Here is a 27,939-nt window from a genome sequence, read left to right as displayed (position 1 = left end):
GTGACCACGTTTCCTACAGAATGAACAAACAGAATCCTTGGCTGGACAGTTGTCTTTAGAATCATGTTTGTACGTACAGTTAGGACAGCTGTAATCAGTATATTTCATTCCGTGAATCGTTGGATTAGGTGAACTATAAGTATGTTGTCTTGTATGTTTGTCCCCTTGCACTGTTCTTCTTGGAAACTGGGTTGAGGTGCGTGAAACTGCTGACTCTTGCTTTACACTTTCTGATCGTATTAACAATCGGGTTTCTTTCTCTAACATTTCATTTTGTAATGTCAGTTCCTGACATTGTTGAAAGGTTAATGACTGTACTGAAAGTAACTTTCTTCTAGTAACTTCAGATCGTATGCCCAATACTATTTGTTCAACTAAAGCTTCGTCCAGATAATTGCCGTAGTTACATTTTATGGCTTGTTGCTTCAGCCTTATGAAATAATCAGAAAAGGTTTCACCTTCCTCTTGCACACAACGTCGAAACTTATATCGTTCAACAAACTTATTAGTTACAGGTTTGTAGTGTGACAAAAGACTATCCTTTAGACGAGAATACGACAGATTCTGTACAACAAAACCATCCAGAAACCTGGGATGATGATAGTCCACCCGGACCAGAAGGCGCGGCGGAGAATCGAAATTCAGATTTCAAAATTACCCCACCTCAACCAGACGTTGATGACCATGAACCCCAAGACGATGACGCTGCTCCACGACCAACATCCACTCCTCATGTGCCTAGAAGATCAACAAGGATTAAGGTACCCCCTGACAGATACGGGTATACCCTTGTTAATTATTTGTTTTTGTAACTCTGGGAGGAATGTAGTGCTGCCTCCTAGAGGAAGAAGAAGCAAGCTACTGTTGCTAGACAAGAGTCTGTGCAAACAGGACGTGGAATGGTGAACGTAGTTTCGTTATAATGTAAAGTGTTACGTTGTTTTGTGAGTTCCTTAATAAATTCAGTTAATCTTGTTACTATATGTGTTTTCCATCGCACAACAGCACTTCCCTCTCCTTTTTGGAAGCTTCATATTTTTGAATATCACGTGATCTGCCAGTGCCACTTCACTTGCTGCATTTTAGTTTCAGAGCAATAGACACTCTTGGCAAACATGGACCATGCGGTGCCCTTTGTGTAAGTCTTTCAGTACGGAACCTGGTGCAAGAATCTGAGTTGACAATCCGTCTTTTAGTGGATATACACTTGCCATATTTAAAGAAATTGGAAGTGAATTATCAGATCTGGAGTCTGTTAAAAGTGATACTGAAGCACCCATTTCCACTATCATTATTGAGTTTTTCACTCATTTTGATATTGTGGATAAGTTTTTTTTCTTTGGGTAACTGCATGTATGTTCTGTGGTAATTGAACAACTAAGGCATTTTTTGTATTTTACAGTCAGTCATATGACAATGTATTTATAGAGCATTTACGATTATGTGACAGATTTTTGTAGCGTTAGATAAATTGAGTAATAAAAATGGCAATAACGAAACTAGTTGGTAAAATTTTGTCATAATTTCATAAAAGGTCCAAAATACATGATAATTTGTGAAAAGTTTTCTAATGTTTGGATAACTCATGGAAATCGTAAATTCAATTTGGTGGTCCATAGGACCACACCATTCCTACACGTATACCAGGTTAAAGTCGATGTTGACTTCAATCATACGCATAAAACACATGGATGCAGACTTTCAGTACTGGCATACCCAGTAATTTCTTAAGCAAGAGTGGGGAGATATAACCCATGCTGAGTTAACTGTAAAATTTTCTGACTGGTGCATATGAAATGTTTTTCCTTTCTTTTTTCCTCTTAAATAATATTTTAGGTAAACTTGGACTAACTCCTCTGTGGGTTCCAGCATTGTCATCAGGAGCAGGAGACAAAGTAACACAAGAGATTCTGTTATTGGGCGAAGAGCAGTGTGATATCTGGTATTACAGTGTAAGAGCCTGGAATTCAGTTTCCTCTTTCCGAAATTATCTGGTAACATTTGGCGAAGAGTGAAAGTAATGATGCTGAGATCACTATACATCATAGGCATGCACAGACCCTCTGATTGGGGGGAGCCTTGATAAAAGTTTCATGAAAATAAATACTTCATTTCATCTCACTGTTTTATTGTATCAGACTTCCGCATGTAGTTCAATCTCAGAGATACTGAAGTGAGCGCAAATAGGCATGAGTTCTTCTTTATTACGTTTTCATGTAAATAACCCGGCCTTCACCAGGTAGAGTTTCCTGTCTGAAACAGCTCACGAGAAGTCAAACAGGGGACAAAATGTTTGTACTTTGAATTCTTCCTCTTTTGATTTGAACTGGACTTAAATTTTCCCCATATTATCAAGTTGATGATACACTTTTTTCTCTTGACTGGAGGATTTTTATATCCAATCATTGCATATTTCAATAGTGTTTGTGAATATGGTTTCATACTGTGCATTATCTTCACGTAGATTTTGTAGAGTGGCTTTAAGATGTCTCACCCTGTCCATTGCCAACAGCAGGTCAATTTGTGATGACTGTGAAGACCTACTAACTATGGCAATTGGGCAGAAAATATGGGTCAATATCTCTAAACATACGAGACAAGGGTTAAGTCATAAGTTATGGCAACTATTTTTTTTTTTTTTCGAAAATACATTTAATACACTTTCAAATCTTAGATTTCTCATGTTGTCCTCTGTTCGGGAGAAAAAAATTGTTGCCATGACTTAACCCACGTATAAATTGAAATGTTCTCATCTGCAAAAGGAGTCCTTTTGCTTTCGCTTCAGCTACTTTTGGGATTGAGACTATTTATTCAATAGCTGCTATCAAATATTTACAGAACGATTTTATGACTGTCACAGCGTCAGCATGGGAAGCTCATATTGTTACTGATAGGGACTTTAAATAAGTTTCTGTAACGTTTATTTTAAAATACTTTCGGAGATACCATGTTGGGTATTCACCTAGCTTGGCTACTTCCAAAAATAAGTCAAATATAACACTGTTTAAATTATGAGATTGTTTAAACTAATCTGTCTGATTGAGACTAATTTAGATATAAACGTAATGTCATACATTAGATTCAAAACAACTACATTTAATATATTCACTTCCAATGTATGAGCAATTTATTCTGCAGCCACATAAAGGCAACACAGCTAATGAATAAAGTATGTGGGGTTGTTAATAATAATAAATTTGCTAGAGATTGAAATGGAGTAGTCCCAATTACATAGGAAATAATTACCTATAATTTGCAAATAAAGTGAATAAAACTAAAAAAATAAAAAGTTCATGTTTCATAAAGTTGCAGTTCTCTCACTGTATGGTGTTTATTCATTCATTCCCCACCCAGATTGTCTTCCACCAAATTCTGCTTGGAAATCTGTTTAAACAAAAACAGAAGCTTTTCTCCAGTCTTCTAGCATTGACCACACTTCTGCAACGTGCATGAAATATTGTGTGATATGGTGCAACTAGCATTTATACATGCTTGCGAGTAAAAATTGCAGACAGCAGTAGCTAAATTCACAATTCAGTGTTATTCAGCATGAATAACAACCCAAATTAAAAGAGGGTGCAAAATACAAATATTATATTTCTCGTACAAATTAGCTAGACAACATTTTGAAAAATATATATATCTGTTTTTTAATTTCTTACAGAGAGTACGAAAATCTTCACATACAGAAGAAATAGTTGGTTTCGGGTGCTAGTGCCCAGCGGCGTCACCATGATTAATGATCTAGGGGTGCTGAAGGGGTGTGATGTTGAAAATAAAGAAAACATGTATGCATGTTGTGGCTACTAAATAAAATACCAATCAACTTTTAGTTGGAATCTACGATAATATGCCAATGAAAATGAAGAATACTAGACACTCGCTTCATTTTTGCTTGATTTTAAAACCACCACCACATGTTTGGGAATTTGTTCAAGAAAGGCCAATGACATACATGGACGACCAGATATGTTTTTTTTTACAGGAAGAGGCAAGCAATTTATTTTTCCATGGGGGTAAACGATGTACAACCTTTGTCAGAAAAGTTCCAGGACTGAGCTCGTAAAAAAATTATTTATTCAACTTGCGGACTAATGGTCCTAGGGCTTGTCAAAATAGTCCCCTGGGCTACCTATGCACATTTGCCACCGTTTCTGTAGGTCATGGAAGCAAGCAGAGAAAGCTTCATCCGGGATGCTTCTCAGCACATCTGTCGCAAAACTGTTTGGGTTGCTACAATATCTTCATGACACTGCCCTTTCAGCGGCTTTTTCATATGGGGGAAACAAAAAAAAATCACACTGGTGAATATGGGGTATGTGGTAGAGCAGGGATACGATGCTTGGTCAGATTTTCCTGGACTGATAAAGCAATATGGGGCCTTGCATTGTCGTGCAATAAGAACCACTGCCAAGATGCCGACAAATCAGGACAGCACCACCAAATTGCTTGACAAAAACGTTTCAGCTCGTCAATATAAAAGTTTTGATTTATCGTTTATCCTTCAGGCAGATATTCATGGTGCATCAAACCTTGAGCATTAAAAATGTGATCAACATTGTCTTTGGATCATCTTGCACTGAATCTCTGCCCTCCCAAAACCTTTTGTGCCAATCAAAGACGCAGCTTCTTGATAATGCCTTGTTACATATCCTTGCTGTATCATATTCCATGTTTCACTAGAGGTTTTCCTAGCTTAACAGAGAACTTAATGTTAACTCTCTACTCAGAATCCACGTCACTCAAGTAACTCCCAACTAAATGTGCCAATGAGCCAAACAGTGGGTTGCGAAGCACAGCCCTGCCACCTAGTGAGTTTACATGGAAATACTTCCAAGGCCATGTTTATTCAGAACACATATCAGGTAACTGAATAGCACCCATTTCTTGTTTTTCAATATCATAGGTAAAGAATAAAAAATCAGTCCTGGAACGTTTCTGTCAAAGGTTGTATATTTTTACCCCTAATAGTGTTGCTGTCGGAAAAAAAACGCTCCTTCGATTCGAAATTATCATGTTCCTGCAACGCTCTTATAATAATTAACATAAATTACTGTGAAATTTTGATTGACATCCATTTTTCAGGGAAGGCCATGCCCCCCCTTTTTTTTCTGTGCTTCTGGACACTCATGATGACATCTGTATTACATCTTACACATCAAGAAATTGGTCATGGAATGTAAACATTCAGACACCCGTTAGTCTTATTGAACGATGTAGTGAAATACAAAATAAAATTCTCCTTCGTAGAAATTTTCAGCGAAAAATGCAGGGTAGACCAGGACTTGAACCTGGGTCAGCGAAAAATGCACGCTACACCAGGACTTGAACCCGGGTCTCTGGCATACCGTGCCATTGCTCTAACTACTGAGCTACCGAGCCAGCCAGGCCTCGCCTGATTTTTCGCTATCGCTGTTTTACCTGCATGGAATCATCTCGGCCAGTGTTACCGCAACGGGATCTGTTGCCTTTGAAACACATTAGACTTCGACATTGCCTGGTTCCTCCAGGCGTAGAGATGTTAATTATTGTAGATTACGCAAACACAGGAGATGTACTATGTGCACGGTATGCCAGAGACCTGGGTTCGAGTCTGCATTTTTCGCTGAAAATTTCTACGTAGTACATCTCCTGTGTGTGCCTAATCTGCAAAAAATTTCCTCGTCTTTAAGAACACTTTTTGAACCTTTGCAATAAATTCTATGATTGTAAGAGTTAGTGTTTTCGGTTGAATATATGTTGAAAACTAAGGGGTGCGGAAGCACCCCTTCAAACCACCCCGGCACCGCCCCTGCTAGTGCCTCTAGGGTATTACAGAAATCCCACAAACAACTTGTGCTGTTCACACAAAAGCAAAAGCTTGTTTTTCGTGTTTTTACATAGACAATAAAGTAGAAACGAAATATATAAAGTAATCCGTAACCCTACTGCAAATAATACAGAATACAGTGAAATACCAATTTTATATATTTTAACATCATACATTCTTTCATGGACAAAATGTTATAAAAATTTCCCAGATTTTACATTTTCCCACTTTTATAGTTTTTTCACCTTGATCCCATAAAAAATTAAAAATCGAGGTACTACTCTAATAGTAATGTTCTGGATGCTCTACAAAGATTTGACAGCCGATTATTTTTTCAAAATTTTTCAGTAAGGGAATATTTTTTAAAGAACAAGTTGCTTATGAAGGTTAAAGGTCCAGCTGACTTTATGCTAATTATTTCTTTGAAAAGAAAATTCAGATTTGGCACTTTGATTTGCTATGACTCATAGAAGCTAACATATTCTGCAGACATAGTAGTGTTGTTAAGTTAATTATTATTTTATATAAAGCAAGATGAAAATTCTTTCAGTACTTAAATATCTCAACAGTATTTTGTTTTCTCCGAGTACGTATAGATTTTTTGAAGACATGACAAAATGCAGATAGGCCCATGTTGGTGGTTTTTATTTAAACTCTGCTTTCCACAATACCCCTTGTAGGCATTCTATCGTGGGTGTAATGCGTGGAGAAGTCTTTTAGGTGCCTTCAAGTAAGGTCATCCCTTACACCAGTGGTTTCCAAAGTGTGCACCATGGCCCCTGGGGTGCTGTGACTGGCCTACAGGGGTGCCACGAAATGTTCCAATATTTTCACAAAAACTGCACTTGTTAGTCTACACACGGTTGTAGTACTTTTAACATGTAAAATTTTTCCGAATTTGAAATGTGTTTTACTTTTTAACTTTAGGCAAGCAACCTAACCACACTAACTGAGCGTTGCAAGTGTTAGATAGGCCTACATTCTGACTTGGGTGCCGTGGGAAAATCTTGAAACACTAAGGGTGCCGTGAAATGAAAAAGTTTGGGAACCACTGCCTTACACCCGAGATTAAAAGTGAAAACTCAACAAAACATGAACTAAAAATATTAAGATCATAGGACCTTAATTGAGAAGAGTTGATTTATTGAAGTCAAAGTTTATTTTAAATTCACTTTATCCTCAGATACATTAATCGGGAATGGACCTACAGTTTTAACTGGAATCCGAACCACTGTGAAATGTGCCTCCACTAAGGATTAGAACCAGGAGCCCTTGATTACAAGGTGACACCGTTACCACTTCTTCATCAGGAAGGCCACTTAGTTGAGTAACAAACAACTATATGATGGGTGAAATGAAGAAGAGCTATGTATCACGAAAGACAGATATTGCACTCATCTGACATAAGGCAGTACTATTTACACACAATGTAAAATACTTTATGGTTGATAAAAGAAATAGGTATATTTTTGTATAAAAAACTTGATGTTCTGCACAATATTTCAAGCAGGTGCCTGCTCATCTGTATGTTAAAAATGTTACGTTAAAAGGCATGAGGTGTGGAACATTTTTGAGTGTGTTGTACATTTCACTCATCAGCATCACATGTTTTGGTTCACATATGCAGCTGCTCTGTTTCAGGGAACTCATGCACTAAAATACCACACTACATGCTTTCTGAAAAAGCATTATCCATGCTAATCTATTATAAAACTCAGAAACAAATCACAGTTTTGCATGACTCCAGCTTGAATGTCTTCCATTGGAGACCTGTAGCTTTTCACTTCAGTCTGCAAACTTCCTTACAGAAAATAAAGCATGCACATTTTTGAAAATTATAACACCTTCACCAAAAAATTTTCTCTGGGGCTGTTAGCCACTATCAGAAAACCCATTCAGATACATAAGAGTAACCATTCAAAAAACATCATCTACTCTCTTGACTGATTTCTGTATTCAACTTGGAAACTGAAGAAGAATGAAAATGCTGACATAATAAATGTAATATTTATTCATATGCATTCAAATTACCATGTTCACATTTGTTTTACTATACAAATAAGTTACAAGTAAGTTCACAAAAGTAAACAATTTACAGCTTGAAAAATGATTTACGTAATATGAATGAACTGCATATCTCCAAAAGACTTCTTTCTTTGTGATTGCAACAAATACCACAACCAATTTTTGTTGTTTAGATGGTACTTACAACCACAACCTGCTCTTCCTGCAACACAATTTCCACAGAAAATAAATTAGCTTCTTGAAAATAAAGAATTATCTAATCTAAGCATCTAATACAGTGCCTTCTTTGTAAATATACTTTATTCATGACAAGGCTTTTCCAATTTCCCTCTTTTTTTTTGGTTGAAGCTCACTCGCAAAATAACTTTCTAGAACTAAAATAACTGCCATTCTTTTTTCCACAATAATATTATACACACATCTGTTCAATATAAAAAATTTCCACTTGTTTACTTAATATTGTTTTCACCATTTTTTGTAAACATTAAGGATGAACTAGGGCAACTTCTTTTAGAGATTAAAACCATTTCATGCATTACAGTTAGCCTCACACACAACCTAAAAGCTGACCTCTCTTTCACTGTCCAAATGCTCACTATATTACTGACACATGCAAAAGTGACAAGCGTGTCTTGGATAAGATTTTTCTTCCTGTATATAAAGTTCTGTGAGAACTCAACAATCTCCAACGTAACTTAATTTAAGGTATAAAAACTTTTAATGGACAGGTCAGTTATATAACTTTTATTTTAGAACAATGCAAGAATGATGAGAGAGATCCATTCTGATGCTTGTCAGTTGCATTATGGTTGTAACCCTGCAAGACTACATACAAAGCTTATGTTTCTCAATGTAATGTCACTTAGTGCTAATCACCTTTCCAGTATCTTCATGTCCTTGGTACTTTGGTTTTCCGTGGGTAAATGGCAAATATTTATATTTGACCATATGCTACAAAAGAAAAATCAATTATCAGTTCATAATTCACTCACACTTCAAAATGTCTTTTAAAAAACTGATTAATTACATACATTTATGATAAAAATTAATTTTCTTCAGTATACATTGATCATTAACAATTTGAATAAGTTTAGTTTATCTGAAACAAAAAATGGTGCTTTTAGTAACAAAGAGTAAAAATATTTTCCTTGCTTTCCAAAATTCACTATGTATTTATCTGAAATATGAATCGAAGTTAAAACTTTGCATTATTATTACCATACCCTTTAGTACTATCCAATTAGTTAGTAACAATAAGAATGCTTCCTGGAATTGTTTGCAAATTTTACGTAAAAAGTTTTTAGACTTGCAACATTTTAGTTGAAAGAGGTGAGAGATGAACATTCAGTGATTGGCACCTGGTAACTGTGCAAATTTACAGCAATTTGCAGAATAGCCTTCTGAGTTGTAGAGATGGTAGCCATTCTAATCACTGAAATTTTAGTTCCAGGTACCCAACTTTCTCCAAGAAGCTATGAGATTTTGTGGTCTGCTCAAACTATTTACTTGTGACTGTGTTCTGAAACTCTTACTGCTAGACAGTTGACATGCCTTTGCTCTCTCCACATTAAGCAAAAATATCACATTGGCAATCAATGTGCCAGTTTGCTAGGTACAGTGATGATGCCAGAGAGGGGGGGGGGATCCCCCTGTCCACCCCCCACCTGATGTTAATGAAATATCGAATAATAAGAGAATTCATTTCTAAGAGTTCTGACGATTTTCACCTTTTCTAAGTGTTGTATTCTGCATGATAATATAACTTTTACTGCTTATAATACCAACTTGACTAACAAATGTTAATAATTTGTTTTAGTATATATATATGTGTGTGTGTGTGACTTTCGTTCAAGATTCGAGCTCTGACCTGGGTATAGGCAATTTGTCATTATGTCCTGTAATTGTCGCAATTAACCTAAGTTTTAACCAGTTTTAAGAACAGGAAAAAGCATTGAATGTGGATCACGAACATTCTGAGGACTACAAAACATCATCTGTAGTACGGGCAAATTATTCTAATTGTGGGTCGTTAGTGACAACACTAATTGATAAAATACATTCAAAGGTGATTCAAGATTAGGTTGGTTGGTTGATTTGGTGTTTTAAGTCCACTTTATGCACAGTAAGGCTAATCAGGACTGGGCCTACAGTTTAAAGTGCCTCCACCAGATATCAAACCTGGGACCGAAGGTGATCCAAGAAAATCGACACTACATGTCAGTTGTTACGTATGCATCACAGTTTCTTACTATCCAGGGACTTGATTTTCGAGATGATGAGTCTGAGGCAAACCGCAAAAGAGAATTTCTTCGATACTCTTGAAGTTAATTTCAAAATGAGGCGACATTATTCGCAAATGTACTGAACTTGAACCTTAAAATGCAAATTACACTCAAAATTCAATTCAAAACAAATTAATATACGTAATATCCACACATATTCTCAGCAAAATAAGCCAGGAAGTGAAAGAGGTGAAAGTATTTGCACTGAAGAATGCTTGTTAGGATTTGCAAATCTTCAATCATTAGATGCAGGTTTGCTCTTTCTTGTACATATCAAAATCGAAGAACTTCTTTCCAAGAACTCGCATAGCTGTCTGTAATTGTGTAGCACAAACATTCGTTGGAGTGGTAGAGTGAGAGCTGCACAAGGGTCAGAATATTTCTTGAATTATGAGATAACTGTAACCTTTTTCAGATTTTTATTCCTGTGATAACATTTTCCTGTAAGGTGAAATGCAGATTTTGCCAAAAACTCTTCAGCGTTACGAAGATGGAACGAAAGTACTCCACTTAATGTATTTCCTAGGAAAGTATAAATTGACATTACATAATGTTAACACTCTAGTTGTATTCTCTGTGACAATTCCAGTTTCAATGCAGCGTGTGAAAATACCTTTGAAAAGCTTTGCTCGAAACAGGATGCTGGATGCCAGCTGCCTCATTTGGCTGTCCTTGCTATTGAGAAGAAATGTCAAGTCCTGGACGTACCGAAGGTGGGCAATGTGTTCTCCAAAGCACATACAGCAGAATTCTCCTACAGGAGAATTGCATTTCACTAAGTGACTTTAGTTGTTTGTAATACTTAAGATTATTTTCTTCCAACATCATGTTTATCTTGCAAGAAAATTAAACTCTGTTTATCTTGCAAGAAAATTAAACTCTTCAAAACATTTTTTCTGTCATTTATATTATTATCTTATAACTTGAATATTTATATCAGTAGTTTCATCTCAAGAACAAAGATGAATTACAAATGTCTTCCAATACTGAAATAGGCCACTAGAAACAACGCAACTTGCGGCAGTTCTCACGAATAAAAAAGAAGAATTATGGAGATAAACTCGTATTTAAGAACATTTAGGCAGTAAATGTCCATTCTAAATAAAGACAAACAGAATAATAATAACAATTATTATTATTATTATTATTATAAGTATTATATTTACAGGTATTGGGCATTGAAACTGAAACACCTGCACAAATAGCCTGTGATGTTCGTGGGACTCACCAGAGCCATCTGGTAGTTGAAATCGTACTTATGGGCAATGAGTCACGTTTGCGGTCCTTTGTAGTCACTCCAGTAGAAGAGGTTCGTCAGTGAACGTCAAATCGTGTGTGGAGAGCGGTATAATGGGGGACATATCAGACTTCAAAAGAGGGCAGATCGTAGAGGCACGTCTAGCAGGTGCATCTGTGTCGAAAACTGCAACACTTTGTGATGTCTCACGAGCTACAGTATCCAGGGTGATGTGTGCATATGAACAGAAAGGACGAACCACATCCAGGAAGAGCAACTGCAGGGGACAACGGAAGTTGTCGGAAAGGGACGTCAGGGCATTGACTAGGATTGTTGCACGAAAACGGAAAACCACCGCAGAAGTGAATACACACCTCACATAACCTGTGTGCAAGAAATCGGTCCGTCGATACCTGCATAAGGCCAACATTCATGGCAGGGTTGCTATCCCAAAGCCTTTCATCAGTAGCACAAATGCTGCAAAGCAGGTTCCGTGGTGCCACTTATAAAAACTGGACGTTGGATGACCTAAAACGTGTCATATTCTCGGATGAGTCGTCCAGCTACAAGCTGTCACCAGTTGGATGACCTAAAACGTGTCATATTCTCGGATGAGTCCTCCAGCTACACAGTGTTCCCAACAAGGAGAGTGTTCGTCTGGAGAAGTCCCTCTGATGCATACAACCCAGACTGCTTGGTACCCACAGTCAAACATGGAGACGGATCCGTGATGGTGTGGGGTGCAATATCGTGGCTGACTTTGGACCCACTAATTGTTATCGAGGGTCGTGTCACTGCCAAGGATTATAGGACCATTCTGGGGTACAATTTACACCCTACGGTTCAAACACTCTTCCCGGACAGTGGTGCTGTGTTTCAGGATGATAACTGCCCTATTCACACTGCTAAACTTACCACAGAGTGGTTCGATGAGCATGACAGTGAGGTTGAACATCTGCCATGGCCCGCTCAATCGCCGGATCTCAACATTATTGAGCTTGTATGGGGTTTGTGAGAGGATCGAGTGCGGAAACGTTTCCTTCCACCATGTACACGTGCTGAACTTGTCACTGTGGTTCAGGAGGAATGGCTCCAAATCCCTCTGCACACGGTGCAGGACCTCCATCGATCCTTCCCACGTCGTGTTGCTGCTGTACTGGCCGCCAAAGGTGCCCCAACACCTTATTAAATAAAAATTATGGCTTTCTACCAGGTGTTTCAATTTCAATGTCCAATACCTGTATATATAGTGTTTTCAGGTATTTTAATGTGACTGCCCTCCAACAATATTTTGTCGCCCCCCTCTGCCCTCCCAGTCACTTTTCCGTGGTGCCGTCACTGGCAAGGTACAACTCGGTGAAATGACATTGTAATATATCACATCTGTTCCTGTGAAGGGTGGTGCATTACCAGTTTTGTTATAAGCATTCAACCCAGAGTAGAATGCCTTACATGTAATTTATATGCTGGTAACAAAAAAAAGTGAATATCGATAAACGACTGACCCATGATGGTAAATTTAACATACTATGAAGCCAGAAGTCCCAGGTGCAAACCTTGGTTAAGGCATTGTTGAATCATCATGTTATCATAAATTTCATCATTCATCCTCACATTCGTGAGTAACACAAATGGTACAAAAACAACACAAAACAGACAAAGTTTGATTCTCAGCATGGTTGATTTCAGGCAGCAGTTTTCTGGTGATAAGCAGTTCTGGGGCTCAACCAGCGTCTCACTGATAGGTACCTTGAAATAATGGGGAGATTAGGCACATCCACTATACCCAAGACCATAATGCCTTTATGGCATGACATGCAGAGGAATATTTTTTCTTTGCTTTTTCTGATAGACAACTACGAGGGTCACTATTTATATTTTGAGCCTTGGCAACACTGATTGAAGTTAGGCGCAATTTGACGTTTGCACGGAATCGTCTGGCATTATTGACCATAACGTACTTCAAATGTTTTGTCAATAGCTTCATTTGTGTTGTTTATGTTGCCTTGGAGATTGCGCGACAACAATAAAATGGAATCAACTCGTGAACATTTTCGTGCGATGATTTTTTACGATTTTCGACGTGGATTATCAAGACAAGAGTGCATCGATCAACTTACTTCCACATTTGGCAATGAAGCCCCATCCTTTGCCACTGTGAAACGCTGGTATATCAAATTTAATCGTGGCCGCCATTCGCTCACCGACGAGATTCGCAAAGCTCGTCCAAAATCAGTTGTTGTTCAAGAAAACATTGATGCTGTGCAAAACCTAATACTGCAAGATCGTCATGTGACATACTGTGAGATTGAGGCAACCATAGGCATTGGTTCCACCAGCATATATAAAATATTACATAATCATTTAGCTGTGAGAAAGCTATGTTCTCGTTGGATCCCATACAATTTGACAAAAACTCAAAAAGATGCTTGCGTCAATTGGTGCAAACAAATGCTCAATAAATACAATCGTGGTCCTTCAAAAGACGTATATAAGATTGTAACAGGTGACGAATCATGGATATATACATATCAGCCGGAACGTAAACAGCAGTCGACTGTATGGGTGTTTCAAGATGAACCCAATCCAACAAAAGTTGTTCGTGCTCGAAGCACATCGAAACAAATGGTCGCCTCTTTTTTCGGGAAAACTGGTCATGTGGCAACTGTGCCTTTAGAGGAACGTACAACGGTCAACTCTGAATGGTACACAACAATTTGTTTGCCAGAGGTCTTCGGTCAAATACGGAAAACAAACAAACGCCGTCGGATCATTCTTCATCAAGGCAATGCCAGCTGTCACACATCTCGTCTAACAACCGACTTTATGAACAGTCAAAAAATTGAATTGATGGGTCATCCGCTGTACAGTCCTGATTTGGCACCCAATGACTTCTTCTTGTTCCCGAATGTCAAGAATAAATTGCATGGACAACGATTTTCGTCGGCGGAAGACGACGTTGATGCGTTCAAAAACCATATTATGGAGGTGTCTCAAGAAGATTGGAAAAACTGCTTTGACAAATGGTTCGAACGAATGCAAAAGTGTATTGACCATAAAGGAGAATACTTCGAAAAACAATAAAGCAGTTTTCAATGCCAAATTCCTGTTTTTCATTGTTAGGCTCAAAATATAAATAGTGACCCTCGTACTTAATTCACTTTGACATGGCTGCTGGTTCATCTCCTAGGCACTTAATCAGATAACATGAAAAGAGAAGTGGCAACCCAAAGCAAACTGGATCTAAAATTTCATGCATGAAATAAGTCGGCTCTCAATTCTACGACCCCGGATATAACAACCAATTTCACCGTAACCATGAAAAAAATTGGAAAAAAGTTGAAAAACTGAAGGAAATCTGCGGAAAAGTACATTTGTTGCACTCATTTTATTCACACTCATTCCCTTCACGAGAGCTCTACCACTCGCAAGTGAGTCTGATCTAAAAATAGTCACCACCACACCACCCTTGAGTGATATCCAATTGCACTTGACCTCTGCCCTGCCCTCCCCAAAAACGTGCCAATGATACCCCACACCCGACGGTGGCCTCTACCCATCGTGCCAGGATTGTTTTGCCATTGTGATTTCGCTCGCTCTTGGATACACGAGAAGAGAAGATCGAATGTGCTTGGATGTTATTTTAAATCGACCTTGACTTGTTTCTTTGAGCTAAGAGCTGCAGACAACTCGCACGGGGTGTTCAGCAGGTTCCCGTGAGTGAGCTACTCTTGGCCTTGTAGCCGAAAACTTCCGGCAACCGCCTTCATTCAAAACATATTCCACGTTCCCTGTAACACTCCATAAAAAAGCGAAACTGTTAGAGATAAGCAAAACCACATCGACCAACTAAAGATCATTAACCCACTTAATGCGTTGTCATCCAGGTTTCCGCAAAAGTTTACTTAGATCTTACGTGCATCATAACTCCCGTTTCCACTTCATACGTTTTCATAACTGTGCTGATGTCCTAATATTTGCCAAAAAAAGTGTTCCGTTGGCTGAGTGACTTCTCCCTCTTTTCCTGTCGGCAAATGTGAGGTGTGGGGGGTGATGTCCATTGTTTCAGCCACGATATTCATGCTCGTGTGTGCACACGGGCTGATAACAGGAGAGGGTGGAAGTGAACCCCTCCTCCTTTCCTTTTTCTAAAATGGAGCAACCAGTTCTGGACACATTCTTGAAACCGAACAATGACAAAGAAAAAAAGTGAACCCCTTTTCCCAGCTCATTCTCAGCCACTGGTGTGCGGGTCTCACTTATCGCACAACACTTGAGCAACCCTGTGTTTTGACGTCACGGAAAAAAGCTTTTTAATTTTAGGATAAATGCCTACGTTGTTAGGTTAGACTAGCTAGGTTTAGTTCTAATAATTTTTCATTGTATTTATGCTAGTGGAACCTAACCTAACCTCGTAGGCATTCCTTGTCTGAAGTCAGAACACAAGGTTGCAGAAGTGAAGTGTAACAAGGCAGACCCCTGGTGTGCAGGGCAATATATATACATAGGCGAAACCTCCACCCCCTTGAACCTAAGGATTAATAATCACCGTTCCTCCACCCAAAACTCCAATTTCACTGTTGCCATCCACACCAACAGCCATAACACCACCTTCAATAACTGCTTCCATGTTGCCATCATCCATCTTTTAGCCCCCCGCTCTGACACATCTTTCCGCAGGCGCTGGGAAAGGGCCTACATAACAGGCATGCACGCTACTATACCCCCCGGACTCAACCTAGCCAACCAGTAACCCTTTCCTCTCCTCCCCAAAATTACCCACCCACCTTACAGTAAACACTGGTGAAAGTACTTCTCGTCATCTATCAAACTGTTTCTGGCAACACTGACCGTAGCGATCCGATATAAAATTAGAAATGGTCCTTGAAGAATCTGAAAGGTTCATTGACCTCCTTAATAAATGTGTGTTTCGAAGTGACTGCAGTACAAAAGAAATTGTATATTTAGACATTTACTTTTTTAGAAAGTAGGTATGGAGATTATCCATAAAAATTACAACAAAATGGCAGAATTTTGCACTAATTATCAGATATTTATTGATATATCGGATCGGTAAAATAATCGGTAATTTTACCGATACACCGATATGCCTATATCGGCAGATACCGATAGAGTACCGATTAATCGGTCCCATCCCTAATATATATATATATATATATGTATGTATGCTGTTGTCTGCATAGGAAATATTGCCCATATTATTGTCTGTTGCATGGTAAAACGTTAATCAAGGATTGTTTCTTTCTTCTTCACACTGCTGATAAAAGTTCCCTCATGGACAGTTGCGTAATCTTTAAAATGCGGAGGATTTTCTCTTCGACCACCTGTTGCTCGAACTTCCAGCCAGTCTTCTTGTTTTTATGCTGCAGCTGGCGCCAATGTTTTGTCAAGCGTCATAACAGCAATGACTCATCCAGCGCAAAGGAAAAGTCACTGTTTTGAATCTTGCAAAGCTATTTTGATTTGAAGATAACAAAATTCAATCTCCAGAGAGAAAAACAAGAGTTAAAACAACTTCATGTTCTGCACCTTCTGATAAGCAAAACTGTAAATTTTATTTTACATCTGACACAAGAACTTATTGAACACTCGGAGCAATGTTGGAAGGAAATGCACACAATATAATCGCCGCTCTTCTTCAGAACCATTCATGTGAAAAAAGAAAAAAAAAGTGCTCTGTAGAAATGGAAGCTGAGACCGATTAAAAAACAAAAACGTTATTCAAGGGGAAAACATTTGGAGGAGCGGGTGTTTGACATCGAGAATACTCCTAAATCCAACATTAAATCGTCGATTAACGTGAGAGTAAATAACGATCTCCCATTTTGATATCTGAAACCGAACAGGTTTCATAAAGCTTGTTTTGAGTTCATTTTATGCTGATGGGCTAATCGGGACTAAATATACAGTTTAAAGTGTGTGTTTCCTCTTTCAGGCTAGATTACAATACAAGTCGAGGAAGAGTTTGGACTGCTTCCTGGAATCGGGAAGGGGGTTGAATATGAAGTTGGCTGAAGCAAAGAAAACGTGACTTTCGTGACCTTTTTTACGATGTATTTTACACAGCCGAACCAAAACTAAATTTACAGCCCTGCTTTTTTTTTTTCTGGGACCTAGAAAGGTTGTGTTGTGTCTCCTGAGAGATCTTACAAGTTAATCCTGTAACAGACAATGCTCTAGTAGACCAGTATAAAATCCAACATTCATTCTGCCAGATTATCTCCCGATTTTTGCTGGCGCCAGTGTGACTGGTGTCAAGATTCTTCGAGTTTTGCTTGCAATAAACGAGAAATTGTTTTCCTTTCCGTAGATCTGTGCAAAAGTTTTCATGTTCTATTTTTCTTCTCACAACATGCATCCTGTGCATAACAGGTTGTATAACTACACAGGATAAATGGTGTTACCGTCTTCTAGGAATCTTTGTGTCTGTTTGAGCTTCGTTTAAACTCAAAATTGGTGCAAATTCCAATAACGACCCCTTTGAAATAGTGACCCCTTTTCTGGGAACTGTGAAAAGTCGTCGTATTGTGAGTTGACTGTAGCTCAAATCTAGTTCAGTCTCTGACCTTCACGTATCACTATTGCTGAATTTTCCATGAATTCCAGTCTATGGAATTTCTACTTACCATAATTCACCGCATAATCGTCGCAGATTTTATGCCAATTTATTTGGAAGAAAAGAAAACGGTGCTGGTATTACTGGTACTTAAAAGATTATTTATTACTATGTACTGTCTTTGGTACAAGATTAGGATGGACGGAATACTCGTGAACATACGTTAAAATTGAACAGTCCAAATTAACGCACACAATTTCTTGTGATACTTTAGCAAACATTTTTTGGGGTCAAAAACCAAAAGTTAACACATTAGTTGTTATTGATTTGTGCATTATAGGCCAAATATTATACTTGAGAAAATTTACTACAGTGATTCCAAGTACAGAGTTACAAAATTTAATCTTCTGTGTTTGAAGATTTTGTGCCGCTATCATTGGTTTCGTCATCTGAAGGGACAATTAAGTTTTAAAGGTTATAAACTAATTTTTGGACTCAAACAACAGGGTGTGACTATTGTGCAGTGGCAACGATTATGTGGTGAAATACATTATTCATATTTACCAGTGCAGTCAAAGAACATCACCATCTTATTTTAAAAGTTTGTTTAAACGCACTGAGAACTGAACCTTAGAATTTCTTGATTAGAAGTAAGGAAAGGCCCAGGTGGGGGGGGGGCACTTTTCAAACTTGCCGTAAAATGTACCAAGAAATCAGCTAGAGAAGTAATTGTCGCCGAAAGATGAAAACAGTTGTTTTTTTGGTGGGGGGGATGACAGGACTTTTAGCGGTGGTGAAATTTATTCACTGTAGCCCCCAATGAAACTTAAAGCAAGTAGAAGAAGAAAATCAAAATTTTACAAAGAAAAATTGATAATCGACATGCCACAGACACCACCGCAATAGACCAGACCAATGTGAATGAAAATTTGTAATATGTAGCAATGGTAGATTCCTACAACCATGCAAAGTTGCATTGAAAATAGGCTGATACTTCTTGGGATGAAATAATAACCATGTATTAAGAGCAGCAGTGTTGCCAGGTTATGGGAAAAATTTCCAGAAAATTGTTTCTTGGATCAATCCTATGGACATTGGATTGACCAAATTTGTAGGGAAGCATGACAAAAGATAACACTTTGAGGACATGTAATGCCCATCCCCCAATTTGGGGAAGGGGAATGGAATATTGAAGAAAACCGTAATTTTCAGGAAATTTCAAACAGTATATAAATAAGCCCATTTATAAATTATATTCCATAATGTCCTGAGGGGAGGGGAAATCAACATTTTTAAACTCCATTTCTTAATTGTAACAATGGATATATTGTTTAGTGATTCGAGTATGTCATTCCTTCACAAGTATACAAATGAACAAGAAAGGCAAAACTGAAATATCATGTGCAGTTTTGAAGAAATGATGTTAATTGCTGCCATGTGGAGGTGGTAAACATAACTACCACTCGATCTTTGGTAACTTCATGTGCTCGTAGCTACCACTTGACCACTAAAGGTAAAATCTTAGCAATTTACCATTTAATCACACTAGCTATAACACATAAACCAACAACTACAGGGCTGGACAAATTTTTTATAGTATCTAATTCACATGTTATGGGAGCAATGAATGCACTTGAGTGGGAAACTGATGCAGGTCAGATTGAGGTATGGGTGCTATTAATAACCATGGCATTATTATTGGTAGTGCATTTACTGTAGAAACATATTTTAAAAATACAGTTCACACTTCAGGTTATAATGTCATGGGGAAGTCCCATCAAGCAGTGACTGACAAAAAAAACTGGTCATCCAAGATCAAAGCAGATACATGTTGAAGAGGTTCGCAATGCACTACTCCTATGGCCTTGTTGCTGGGAATGTCTTTAAAAAGGGAATTTGAATTTCATTATCAAACCAGGATTATTTTTCAATAAATTCACCCTTTCCTTACATCATACTGCTCAAATCCTACTATATATTCTGTCCGGCCCTGTAAAATGTCATTACCCATTATTGCAAAAAGAATTTGCACTTCTGCTTAAAATCATGCTTTTATACAAAGACTAAACACTATGCTTACCTTAATTTGTCTTTTCATTGTGACACAAAACAATGTAATGAAATACATCACTAAAATTGGCCAAAAAACTGGGATGTTGAAGCAATCAAAAAATGTACAAATCATGGCTACAACGGTACTTTTTGTAACAGAATACCAGAACTTAAATTCTGGTAATCTCCTGATGAAAGGTCTAAATTCTTCATTAGCCTTAGTTGGTAATTCTGGTCCATCATCTGCAAATAAATATGGAAATAAATACCTCACAAGATAAGACAAATATCACTTTATAACTTAGCAAATACTCAAAAGTACAAAGACATTTGTGGATTGATAATAATTTATCGGGTGCATCGGCACTAAGGTAATTCATACCTTTCTACTACTACAGGGATATGACATCCTTAACAAAAACAACTAACTGTAGTCAACAAATTAGAAGAACAAATATTATGTAGTAAGTGCATCCGCAGAGGTGGCCAGAGGGTCACTTTCCCTCCTGAGATATCAGGAAAACTTCAAATAATTCAAATGGTGAAATTGTAGCATGAAAACATGGATGACAGCAGAGTAAATGGTGTCTGTGCATCACGAAAAAGTACAAAAAGACTGTTCATCAACAGAGTGATACATGTTTATTGAAAGGAAGCAAGTCAAATCTAATTTGTATTTCTGGGAGAAAGCATGGGGTGGGGAATTGACAGCAGATTTCTTTCTTTGCTTGCCTATTTGCGCATGCTTGTTGATTTGGCTCACCCCCCCCTTATCCACGCTGGCCATGATGGCAATGAAGAGGATGTGGAGTAAAGAGGTGAAATAAATTTAAAAAAACTGGGGGTAGTAAATGCAGAAAATATACTTCCATTGTAAATACCTTTTAGTGTTATCATTTTGTTCTCTCAAAAACCTTTGCATAAACTTATTTAAAATTTTGTTTGTTTCATAATTATATTGTATTCTTAAAATAATAAAAATGAATGAAAACAAAAACAATTACCTATTAAACTTTTCGTAAAAGTTTGCCTATTATATTCTTACAAACACAAAGAGCAAAACATTTTTTAAAAAGTGTATTAAACTTTTGAAAACTCATATCAGCTTTATATATTGTATTAAAAAATAATATATATATATAACAGAAAAAAGGGAAAAAATACAAAAACTAATTAAAAAATATGTTGAAACAAACCCAATAGACCTAAATATTCAAGCGAGGTCATTTTGACCAGTCACGTAAAATGTTGCCACAGGTGTTCTCCCAGTTTAAATAGTGAACTCAAGTCGGAACTTGAGAACAAACATCAAGGTATCGTAACAAACCGTAGAATCTCTGAAATATCAAGTACAAAAAACTCCGAATCCCAGACATTCAGCTGTCATCTTTCCAGTCAGGAAACAATTAGAAACATCTAAGGAATGTCTTGTCAGTCATTGCTGAGCCTCCTTGATCGCCATCATTGCAAAAAGGTGTAAACAATGGCAATCAAGGAAGAGACCCTGGTAACGAAGTCTGCATTTTATTGAGTAAATTCGAGTGGAATAAATGTCTGGAGGAACAGAGGTCAGTGGTCAGTTCTAAGCTATCAGTCAGTGTGTGCAGAAGTATGTAATGGTCGGATTGACCATTACTGGTTTTGGTAATATGTTAATTAATTGTTGACCAGCTACAAGGTTTAGGGTTAATTAATGTTTTGTAAGTGTATGTGCTTAATGAATTGTGATTTTTGCTGTATATTAGATTGCAGTGGAAAATTCCAGTGCTACAGGGTCCACTTCCACGGACTCCAACCCAGACTATAAAAAAGGCCAGTTGGGCTTTAGAATAAACCAGTTTTTTACTACCTTCACAATGACCAAGAACCTTCGAAAGTCTTGTCCACTTAGGGTGGCTAGACTGATGATTGAGTAGTAAATGTAATACTTGGCCAAAGAAGCATCTTCAAGAGTTTAGTCCACTTAGGGTGGCTAGACTGACGACTGAAATTAATGTATCATTTGGCTAAGAAACCTACTTCGAAAGTTTAGTCCACTTATGGTGGCTAAACTCAAGATGGAAAATATATGTAGCATTTGGTAAAGCCAACCCCTGTTTGAAATCCCCAAGTTTCCCAATTAGCAAAGATTTGCATATGTAAGATATTGCCGAGTCGCATCATAATGCCTAGCGGGATGAAGAAGGATGCTGCGTAAGGAAACGCAAGACTGGTCGGAATATCAATTAAGTCGAGGGTAGGCCACAGAGATAGTTAGGCTAACTCTGTGTTGATGAAAGTATCAATGGTTAGGTCATAGGTACGCCTTTGCTTGAATTAAGGAATTTGGATTAGTTTTGTAAAATGCACACATGGAAGTGATATGTATATAATAGCAACGTATAATAAACCCATATAATCCTACTACAAATGTTCTGATTTAACGAATTAACTCCAAAAACTTCAGTACTGTCTATATTAAAGCAGATATTTCACTTTCTGTACATGTGTAACGAACCACGGACTTAAAATATAAATGTTATGTGAAACCCCCTTTTGCAATTCCGGCGTTATTAATATAATCTGCTCGCTTGGCACCCAGGGTGAGGTGTAAGGAGAGATTGGAAAGGATTTTACAAGGAAGTACGTCAGAGGGCCGGAACTAAATTAAGGAGTGGGGGGACACTTTTACAAGTACAAACAAAAGTCTAGGAAAAGGGAGTGAAGTCTGGGCTTCCAGACTTGCACTACAAACGGACACTATGTATAACCAAGTTCGTGGTTCAACACCTCGAGGGAGCACCTCCACACAGGTGAGAGACAGGTATTCCATACGCCATGCTAATCCAGTCTGTAGGGGTTTAAACTGGAGTATTGTGTTTTGCCATTCATATGTGTGTAATTAGAACCTCTTGCACCTTACCACCAAGCTCACCATGAGCAGCGAGTTGCTTTACCATCAAGGATGAATGATCAGTGAGCTACATCAACCCAGTTCGATTCCATGTTCTTGCAGAACGTTATGTATGTTTATCCAATTTGTAAAAAAATAATAATAATAAGGTAAAACATGAGTTTTTATGACTGAAGGGCAAGATATGAAATCATACTCTGCCTCCAGTGCTCAAAGTGGAACTTCCTAGCTTGGAGGAGGGGGGTTGCTTACTTTGGGGAATGTTGGGGAATGCTTGTATGGATCATCATGGAGAAAATGAGGTGGGTGGGGGATGCTTTATGGGAATTTTCTTAACTGGAGAATAGGATCCTTCACATTCCTCCTCATTGTCATGGTTAGCCAAAACTGGCAGAAATGCAATACTAAATAACAAAAATCAAAGAGGCTTTTTGTACATTTGAGGCTCATATTTCACCTAAGATAAGAACTAATGGAAAGTGACTTCCCCATTATTAAAAAAGCTGGTATATTGTTAGCTAAAATGTACAGTTACTTTTGTTTTTAGGTCCACTTTATTGTCAGATCTACTAATCAGCACTGGATCTACAGTTTAAAGTAGGATCTGAACCAGAAATCAAACATGGGACTCTTTGATTATGCAGCAACAGCATGAACACCAAGAATCAGGCCTAGTAACATGGTTTTTCAAGATAGTTCCTGCCTGCAAATATGCCATCTCAAAAATTGATTCATATTTTGGGAAATGAGAGAAACTGTAGTAAATAAATGTAAAGAAACTTAGTACTCACTTTTCCAATCAAGAGTGCAGCAAGTTTCAACAAGGATGGTGGCAGTGGCCACCAAAATCAATAGAACAACGGAAAGCAGATTTTGAGAAAAGTGAGTACTAAGTTTCTCTGCATTTATAATAAATTGAGACATATATTTTTCTATCACACATTTGTAATGCACGTCCACTACAAAAAAATACAAAATTAATAATTTAAAAATTACAAAACTCACCTTCATAATCTGCAAGTGCAGGGTCAATTTTAGGTGATAAAAATGCTATAAAGAGGTTTAAGTGGTAGATCCCAAGTGCATATGTGACTATGTACCATCCCTACAAAAGAAAAAGTCTATTACTCATTGTACCTCAGATAGGGTTCACTGCTAGAAAAAACATACAACTCTGCAATGTTAAAAAAAATTACATTAACCCAAAATTGGTCATGCTCACTCGAGTCACGTCATTGGTCACAGTTGAACATTGCACTCTCTTGCTCTTCAGCCATATTTCACTACTTTTAATTTTTAACATTTTTTGTATTTCTAGTGATCTGTTTATTATTTCCTTTCTTATTTATGACATTTTTGTTTTAAATAGAGTAATACATTGTCGAAGTGAAGAGATCTCAGAGTGAACAACAAACACAGGTCCTCAAAACTGCCTTGAAGACCCGTGGTGCAGTTCCATATCTGTTCCACAATATTCAGCACACTGGTGAGCAGACATCATCATTCCAGCTAAATAAAGAAGGCCTATGTATGGCAGCTAGAATCTCATTTGGATTTGTGTCAAAAACATCTCTTCTCTGTTGTAGTTTTCTCTGAAAGTCTTCAGCTTTGCATTAGTGTAGCGAGTTATCTCTTCGATAACTTGATCAGAGACAGGACTTACAAAACTCTGTATACTTTTTACATCTTTTGCAATATCTCGGACTCCTCGTGGATTATTAACTTATTTTGACTTTTCCGTCAATTCTGTGAATGGTATTTAAGATACTGTACGTGCAGACTACCAAAATCTTTAAATTTCTCCTCCTTACCACCAGCTGGCTGATTCCTCATGGATCACTGTTTAAGAGATTTCCTGGCATCTATCAAGTATCTTCAAACTTAGAAGATCAAATATCTTCAAACTAAGAAGGTAACTGAGGATCAACTACATCATCTGTGTCTTCTAGTCACTCACGGATTCTTTTATCTATGTAAGACATTTCTCACAATATTCACAAGCTGATATAAAATCACTTACAAACTTTTCGTATTGTCTATTAACACGACAAAATGGTTTTAGGTGTAGCAGAAAATAATGAGCTCTGTTACTGATTTCCGCATTGAGTTATAGCTTTTTCAGGATGCTTGTTTTTCATTTTCTTCAAAATTTGGACTCCAATATATCTGGTGGGGCACCTAATAAAACTTTGATATTTACAGCATAAAGAGTACTCTAGAAGAGGTGCCTGTAGAAAAATTTTGAGATTTATATAACATGGATAACAAAGTTATAACAGGGGGAAGTTGGGCAAAAACAGGAAAATTTACGTCCCATTAGTTACAAGTAAGTTTAATAATTTTGTTTCAGAATATTCACAATAATAAAATCAGTGTTTAATTTTACAAATGTTTCCATTTGCTCAAATTATTTGCTTTACCCTTCTTTTTGGAGATTTATTTCAAAACACTAACTTTCGAACTTGACCTAGGCATGCTAGATGTGAATTCATATCTTGTGGGTGTGCGAATTACTCACAATTACAGAATATTAAGTATTCTAAAAAATATTTAAAAAATACTAAACTTATTTTACTTACGATTAGTGAGTATGTACTATTTCCAAACAACGTTTTAGGAATCAACTGTTCCCTTCATCAGGTTCCTTCTTGACTAGCGAGATCGCTTCATAGCCACGTCAAATTGAATTAAAAACAAGGAAAAAGGATATAGGAATAACTATGGTAGAAAAGAAATTCTAAAAACTTGCCCAATCCTGTTAAAACTTCCATCCTTTCGTAAAACCACATAAGATAAAAAGTCAATCTTAAAAGAACATTTCAACTTGAAAAGTTGAAAGATGCACGTCCATTCACTTTCACCCATGAGGGATCCGAATTGCCTTCTTGCATAATGCAGGAAGTTGTCCGATACCACTCCCTGCCCACAAATTTCCCCTCCACTCCCCCTGCCCGCTTACGTCACGGGTTTCCTGAGCCTCTCGAATTACTTCCAGGGTAACATGAAAGCCTATTGTTTTGTATTCACGCTTTTCCCATCTTTTGAACATCCTAATCCATATCTCATCAACATTTCCATCATCCCTATTTAATTTATTAGTCCTATCTTTGCAAATGTAGGCACCCTCGTATACATTCCTGCTAATTTGTTTTTTTCCCTTCCGAGCAACCTCCCTTTTCTTAATATTATGTCCCTCCTCAATAATATGTTCTGACAGCCCCATTCTAAGAACTCTCTCCCTGATATCTTTATCATGCTCACCCCATCTTATATCCATACTTCTACCCGTTTGTCCAATATATTCCTTATTGCACTCACATCTGATACTATATACCCCTTTTTCTCCCCCCCCCTTTTCCCTAGCCTTTCCACCCTTTTTGTACTCAGTGATATGTTTTTCAATTGTTCTCCGAGCCCTCATCCCACATTTAATTCCATAGTCCTATGCCACTTTTTCAACCCTCTCGGAGACCCCTTTGAAATATGGGATTCCTATATATATAAACTTTACTCCCTCTTCCTTCACTTCCAAATCGCCCTCTTCCATATCTCTTTCCTTATTCTTTCGCAAATTTTGGGTGCCCTACTTAGGTTCCTCCTCAACTCGGACTCCTTGTATCCATTCTTTTTACGCACCCCTATGATCCAATTTTCCTCTTCTTTCAAATCAGCCTTATGGTTACATAACCTTATTGCCCTTATGAAAAAGTTTAGAAAAACATTACTTTTAGTTCTCTTTGCATGCGCGGATTCATTATTAATGTACACTAGTGTCCAAAACTTAAGCATAATGCTAAAATTTGCATTTAAAAGCTGAGGCGATTGTTGCAGGCACGAAAAATGCGGCAGACGACACGTATTGTTGATGAGGCGCATTGAACTAAGTATTGCCAGCATTAACTTTGCATCTTTTAACTTTTCAAGTTGAAATGTTCTTTTAAGATTGACTTTTAACTTATGTGGTTTTACGAAAGGATGGTAGTGGGGATGGAAGTTTTAACCGGATTGGGCAAGTTTCTAGAATTCCTTTTCTACCATAGTTATTCCAATATCCTTTATCCTTGTTTCGAATTCAATTTGACATGGCTATGAAGTGATCTCGCTAGTCAAGAAGGAACCTGATGAAGGGAACAGTTGCTTCTTAAAACGTTGTTTGGAAATAGTACATACTCACTAATCATAAGTAAAAAAAGTTTAGTATTTTTAAAATATATTATTTTAGAATACTTATTATTCTAGATGTGAATATTCTGCAATTAGTTTTAAACTATTTGCATAACATCCTTCATTATTATTATTAGCATTCACTGTAAGCAATTACTTTATTATATTCTTGAAAAAAGCAATAGGAAGTTTCATCAGTTTGGATCGAAAAATACCCAAATTATTGTGTTGTCATAATGCAACAGAAGGTATTTGGTCAAACAAGGAATGTGATGAGGCTCGGAAGTTGATGAAAAATTATCTTCTTTTCTGAGCCTTCGAAACAAAGTTAAACCTGATATCAGTCTGTTTCCCTTTAGCCAGAACCAGAAAATATTAGTTTTTCTTGTATGTACGCATTGCTTGCATTGTAGAATTATTTTTTTATTATTTTTTGTGGATGTTGACAACACATATAATGGATTCTTTTTGTTTAGAAAATTGCTAACCACTGTTATAACTGTATCTTTAGTCAAAATGAAAATAAATGTCTGATGAAGGGAGCGTGTGTTCTCCTGAAACTTCTGAAAATAATTCCAGAAAATATTACTTTTATTTTGCATTTTTCAGCCTATTTTGGCTCTTCGGTCATTAATCAGTATTTCTTAATGTTTTTGTTGCATTTTTCTTTACTTTTACGATTTTTCTCCTCCCTTTTTGTTTCATCAATTTTAAATGCATTTGCTTGCATAAATTACAGATGTAAATTTGTGACATAGTACTTTATATAACCTGTGGCTCTAGTGCTACTAAGCAAGATTATATGTAATCAAAATGTCATTTTTTTTCTTCACCTATATAATTGCTATTCTTAAATATGAACCATATTACTTGGCAGCAAACCACAGATTAGCATGGCAC

General features: G+C 37.3%; 1 protein-coding gene across 2 annotated transcripts in view; it reads right to left on the bottom strand.

Annotated features, from left to right (window-relative positions):
• Window positions 1-7,802: 7,802 nt before the first annotated feature.
• Window positions 7,803-27,939, bottom strand: part of LOC145987210 (protein RER1) — a 37,159-nt gene continuing 17,022 nt past the window's right edge. The window contains exons 4-7 of one of the 2 annotated variants that reach the window (XM_083121726.1): window positions 23,881-23,980; window positions 20,011-20,225; window positions 8,711-8,785; window positions 7,803-8,036 (exon numbers count right to left, since the gene is read on the bottom strand). In XM_083121726.1, the coding sequence (XP_082977852.1) occupies window positions 8,004-8,036; window positions 8,711-8,785; window positions 20,011-20,225; window positions 23,881-23,980 (423 nt within the window). In that variant the 3' untranslated portion in view covers window positions 7,803-8,003. Of the gene's footprint in view, window positions 8,786-20,010; window positions 20,226-23,880; window positions 23,981-27,939 lie in introns of both variants that reach the window. The other variant, XM_083121727.1, reaches the window with a different exon arrangement.

Source organism: Lepisma saccharinum, chromosome 4 (assembly GCF_977018435.1).
Source record: "Lepisma saccharinum chromosome 4, izLepSacc3.1, whole genome shotgun sequence".
Classification (NCBI taxonomy): Eukaryota; Metazoa; Arthropoda; class Insecta; order Zygentoma; family Lepismatidae; genus Lepisma; species Lepisma saccharinum.
This window is presented reverse-complemented; position numbering and strand designations above follow the sequence as displayed.